General features: G+C 37.9%; 1 protein-coding gene across 1 annotated transcript; it reads left to right on the forward strand.

Annotated features, from left to right (window-relative positions):
- Positions 1–4,680, forward strand: LOC133701332 (uncharacterized). Its single transcript, XM_062125211.1, has 7 exons — positions 1–1,532; positions 1,672–1,802; positions 2,539–2,970; positions 3,096–3,570; positions 3,656–3,797; positions 4,093–4,186; positions 4,290–4,680. The coding sequence occupies exons 1-7, from the start codon at positions 471–473 to the stop codon at positions 4,405–4,407; spliced, it is 2,454 nt and encodes an 817-aa protein (XP_061981195.1). The 5' UTR covers positions 1–470; the 3' UTR covers positions 4,408–4,680.
- Positions 4,681–5,876: the final 1,196 nt, after the last annotated feature.

The following is a 5,876-nucleotide window of genomic DNA, read 5'->3' on the forward strand; positions in this document are numbered from 1 at the left end:
CCCAACGTCTCTCTCCTTTTCTTTCACCAAACCAAAAACTCCCCATGTCTTCAGTTTATCTATGAAGTTTCCCGAGTCATAATTTGTTCCTTCCAGTCGCACCATACCAATACATTGATACCCAACACTTTGCCTTGCTTGCTAGTATTTTTGACCTGTGAGTGCCATTCGTTTGTAGGGCAAGACAACAGTTTTCAACCATAGAGTCCTAAGAATAGGAAATAAAAGCTAAGGCATGTCCTGTATTGCTAGCGGTGGTTGTTAGTTTAGTATCCTGAAAACAGAAGAGATCCTCTGTTTCTTTGTGGTATAGAATTATCTGTTGAGGTATTGGAAGGTTTGATTTTTGTTAACAACCCTCCCACCATCCATTCCTTTTTTCTTGAAAAATGGGTTGTGTCTCATTTATGGCATGCACAAAATTGCTGCATTCATTCCAATGTATGTCCTGATGTACATTTGTTAGAATAATGGCTTCTTCCCAAATTGAGATTGCTTCGTCTTCACCGTTTGGTTGTGTTCTAAGAGATCACAACCGGCATGAAAGATGTAGTAGGGAGAGCACTGCCAGGGCAGCAGCTGCTGCTGCTTTTCAAAAGAATCTCAAAGGATTGGTTGGAGAAAATCTCCGTACTTGCATCTCTGTGACTTCTGATTCTGCTTCTAATGAGAATCCAACAAATCGTGTTAATAGCAAAACTGATGATCATCATCAAAACTTGCGGCGCTTGACCGATAACCAAGATAACATTCCCAAGAATGCACATGATTCTTCGATTAGGAGCGGCAAGCAAGCGAGGATTCTTGACCAATGGGCCGCTATGCAGGCTCGAGAAATGGTGTCGACAATTGAGATGCAGAGGGAGAAGGCTGGGTTGTTGATTGCATCTTTGAAGAAACCATCTTCAATGCAGCAGAACTCTCAAGACTCTGAAAATCCTGCAGGTCAATCCAATAACCCCCGCATGAATAAGAATCGCGGGGCCTCTTCTCTTGTTCAGATATGGGAGGCAAGGCTAAATCAATCGGAGGCGTGTCTGAAAAGGTCCCATAGCATGAATAATAGCAGGACCGGTTCTGTATCTAGCCAGACTGAAACTGCATCGCCCAATACCGAGGAGAAATCAAGGCAATCTGATATAGCTGACTCTAATACGAAGAAGGAGGCTTTTGTGGATTGTGGCTCGGCAAAGAGTGCACCTTCATCCATACATTTCAGGAACACAGATGCAGGAGAGCCCGAGAAAGTTAAAATTGTTGACATCATTAGGAGACTGACATCTGATAGCAATGATGATGATCAGCCGTTGAACGGTGCTGGTGATGGCCTATCTAGAGAGCGTAGGCATTCTTCAGTTTCTGATCGGACAGAGCAGAAAGTCTTGTCACAGGTTGTAAATTCACCAAAGATAAGAGGGCGACAAGCCTTTAATGATTTACTTTTGCAAATGGAACAAGAAAGGCATAGGGAGCTCGGCTCGTTAGGGGAGCGCCACGCTGTTTCAAAATTCGCTCAACGCGGCCGCATTCAGGTGAAGCCAAGTTCTCCATCCATTTCTTGATTTCAATATCAGAAGCTCACGAAATTTGCAGTGCAATTGATTACTCTTTTCTTTGTAGTTTTATCATATGTGAACAATTACTTATTTGTGTGCTGCAATGCTTTTACAGTGCTTGCTTCGCCTGAGATTCCTGCATCGTGGTGTGGGGTTTGAAGATCAACAGCGGCCGCGATCATCTCAATCAACAGCCTCGTCCAGTAGTGATCGATCACAACATGGGTCTACCATCATGCATCTCAGGTATCACAATATTCATATTTTGGCTTCCAAATGAAAACCATCTTTAAAAATGTCAATTTCACCCATTTTCATGCGTTATTGGTCCATAGCATATTAAAATTGCTGACAACATCTATATGAAAACATTATGTATTCAAAGTGAACGCCAATGTTCATGCTGCTCGTATTATATTGTTTATATGAGAATTTTATGTCTGCCGTGTCATTTATTTCCTTGATGTCATTCCATTTGATCTTATGTGAAGTGGTCAGTTCAAGGCAATCTTTCTAAATTTATTGCTCAAGTTGATGATATCTGTCATTTACATCTTACAACGAAGTTGAAGTTTGCCAGGCACAATAATGAGCACTGAGGTCATGTGGTAAAAGTATCCATCATGAAGAATGAGATTTGGATGCAGACAAAGAAAATTACTAATTAGAAATCGAAATTTAGGATATAAGTTCATTTATCAACAACAATCATATTGTATGAGATTTGGATCAACCTGGGTAAGCTGTTGAAAGAGTTCTCATTGTCATTGCTTTGCCAATTCAAAACCAGACTATTGCTAGCTATATCCAATTGCTGCTTCCGTAGAAACTCTAAAAGTTGTTGAGAGAGTTGATGCTGAAACATTTAGCAACTTTCAGCCTCTTTGGGCCAACTGTAATATATACATGTTGGATCTAATATTGGCTACTTATCTTTCTTTTAATCTTCCCTATGCTAACCCGGAACCTGAATTCAACATAGGGAGAGATTCAGTGCAGGCATTGAGAATTCCATACAGAATCAGCCAACTGCTGATGGTCATCATCAAGAAAATTCTACTAGTGCTGAGCAGCAGAGTGAACCTCAAGTTAAGATCTCAACATCAAACACGTGTGAAGTCCAAGAAAAAGTTAATGAAAAAACTTGTGCAAGTTCGGATGTCACATGGCAAGGAATAAGCCTGCAGGTTGGAAATTTTGATCCTCCAGAAACTTCCAAAACAACATCACCCTTGAATGGTGACTGGGAAGATAATGAGATAGAAGAGGAGGAATATTTTGAACAAACCAATTCTGACTGGTTTAGTGATATAGCTCGCCCACGAAGTTATTGGGAAGATCAAAGAAAAGCACGTTATGAAGAGAAGCGTGGTGGTAGCTCAGGCAATGATGACATAAGGCAACTCCTTGAAAGGTAAGATAGTCCACCTTGTTTTCCTCACTTTTTTTGCCACTAAAAAATCACTAAGAGTAGTTTCCAAAGAAGAAGAAATAGAATTATGTGGTGCATAAATTCGATGCTTCAAATTACAAATGCAGAAGAACAGTATCAAGTTTTCTTGCAAGCGATTTGCGAGACAGTATAGACCAACTGATGATGTCTCGTGTACAAAGACAAGTCAGTCAAGAAGATGAAGAACTAGATGAGGACAGTCAGGAGAGAATGGGACAGTTGATGTTGTCTTACTTCCAAAGGCACTCACACTCAGCAGACAGTCAAGAAGAAGAAGAATTGGATGGAGGAAGTGGAGGAGGAGAAACGGCAGGAGAAGAAAGCATATCAGAAGAAGGAAGTCCAACTAGCCATCACAATATCGAAGCTACTGATTATTTTGATCAATCCTCATCATGTCAGCATTCTAAATATCCGTTCAGGTCATGGAATTTTTCTGATGAACATGAAGTTGCTGATGCTTGCCAACAGGCTCAAACAAAAGCTTTACACCTAACTCCTCCATCTCAAGTTTCCAATCAAGATAGGCGTTACTCTTCCTCCTTAAGTCATTCATCAATTGTGAGTTATTTCACTTCACAGTTTCAAGTTAATTACCTTTCTTAAATATCTTAATGGAAAAATAAATAACACTCTAAACTCACAGGAAATGGAACTCCTGTACGATTTAAAAGGGCACATGGAGCAACTTCAGCGTGAAATGTCTGAACTCCGAAAATCAATTCAGAGCTGCATGGAAATGCAAATGAATTCGCAAAACTACTTGAAGGTGCCGGAAGTACATCCAGGTGAGCTGAGAAAACCGTTTTTCTTTCCTGGAAACAAGTTAAAACAATTTAATCAACCTAATATTGTATCATATAGAATCTTTAATGGGGAATTTTATCTTACTTGTACTACAAATATTTCCTTCTTTATTTTATATTTTTTTGTCTCTAGTCATCCAAGAAGGTATTACTAGGTAGTAGGCGCAACAGCAAATTCAACCTTAATCTTTAGTGCATACTTGCATATATTCCTCTATTCCTATGCTGTTTAAGGAATGACCTGATGAACAATTCAAGTCCGGAATTATTGCTACAGTTCAAGGGAATGGAAAGAATTCATTTGATAGGAGACTAAACAAACGCAGCTGCTGTATCTGCTACGAAACGCAGGTCGACTCTTTTCTGTATAGGTACCTGCTTGTGAAACCCTTTGTCATTTTGAAACTTCATTGCTACTCCTCTTCAATATCATGAACATTGGTAATAGCTTAATATGATGCCTGATATTTTCAGATGCGGGCATATGTGCACCTGTCTCAAATGTGCGCACGAGCTGCTGCAGAGTAGTGGAAAATGTCCAATATGTCGAGCTCCAATATTGGATGTCGTGCGAGCATACCTGGATTCATGATGCACTGGTGAACGAGTTCTTGCTCTAGAGGACCGTCTTTTTTGTATAACTTAACTCAATTGATGCTGACTTCAGAAACCGGAAAATCCTTTTACTTTGCTTCTTTTACCTGATTTGATCAATATAACCATCAAATCTGTGTAGCTGCAATTAATTTGTGATCAATACTGTTTCTCCTTTCCAAATTTACTCTGTAAATGTTTTTTTTTTTTTGTTTGTTTTTGAGGAGTAACAGATTTTAACAGTCTAGGGAGATTGTTGCTATTTAATTTACCAAGGCTCTTCTTCTTCTTCTTCCTCTTCCTCTTCTTCCTCTTCTTCTTCAGTCTCCTGTCTATTGAATATCATGACTTAGCTAATCGAGAGAAAAATGTAGACATGGACTCGCAGTATGTGTGTGGACGCACATATGATAATTATGGAGAATAAAGAAAGCAGATGTTAAGAAAAAAAAAATCAGAAGCTATTTGTGCTCTTAAATTATTAAAAGGAGGCATGCTAGCTGCAGAATAAAGAATGTGTCACATTCTTTCCTCCTTTCACTTGCCAGAAATGAACAAAACTTGCATAAACGGTTTTCTGTGATCTCTGTACTTCAAGAAAAAGACAAGAGTCTTATCCTATGAAATTTCCCCACATTTTGATATGTAAAACTACTCCCACAACCAGAAAATTAGTAAATAGCAACAGAAACACTGACAAAAAAATATATTATCATTAATTTCCACTGGAAATGACGATGGAGAATTTTCATTAGCAATTTTCAATAGAAATAACGATGGTTTATGTTTAGTCAATACTTACTGATAGAATAGCCGACAAATTAAAATATTTAAAAAATTGATTAAGAATTTGTCATTGATTCTGTCAATAATTTTACATGTCACTATTTACCGATGGAGTTTTTCTATAAAAAAATGTTAATATGTTATAACAAGCATTTCCCCCTCCTCCTCCTCCACCTCCTTCCTCCTCTTCCTCCACCTCCTTCCTCCTCTTCCTCCACCTCCTGTCAAAAAAAACAAGCAACCGCCCCATTTATCACAAAGTCAGCCATTTCAACCTACATCTATATTTATCAGTAGTATTAGCAAACTGGAAAAAATAATTTTTTAAAAAAAACAATGAAAGATAAAGATTTGGATAGTTAACTCATTAACCTCGTGATCTTGGGCACAGGATTTGGATAGCCCCATAGAAAGGAAAATTAAAAATAAAATACGAAGATCAATTTTCAAAAAATTAAATGTTAAATGATGAATTTTTTTAAAAAAATTAATTTTAAAAAACGACCTAAAAAAGACCAACGTCAACTTGTTTTAACCTTCAAAAACCCATAACCTCATCATGAGGTCAGGACTAAAAAAACCAAGGGATGAAGTTGAAAATAAAAATAAGCAACAATAAAAAAAAAAACAAGAACCAAATTCAATATAAAAATAAATTAAAATTAAATGTTGTTAGATTAA

This window comes from Populus nigra, chromosome 8 (assembly GCF_951802175.1).
Source record: "Populus nigra chromosome 8, ddPopNigr1.1, whole genome shotgun sequence".
In the NCBI taxonomy this organism is placed as follows: domain Eukaryota; kingdom Viridiplantae; phylum Streptophyta; class Magnoliopsida; order Malpighiales; family Salicaceae; genus Populus; species Populus nigra.

Excerpts from the sequence above, each read along its gene's own strand:
- LOC133701332 (XM_062125211.1), top strand. The coding sequence starts at position 471 with ATGGCTTCTTCCCAAATTGAGATTGCTTCGTCTTCACCGTTTGGTTGT. Across the intron at positions 3,571-3,655 it reads CCTTAAGTCATTCATCAATT|GAAATGGAACTCCTGTACGA; the intron begins GTGAGTTATTTC and ends CTAAACTCACAG. Across the intron at positions 3,798-4,092 it reads GGTGCCGGAAGTACATCCAG|TTCAAGGGAATGGAAAGAAT; the intron begins GTGAGCTGAGAA and ends TTATTGCTACAG.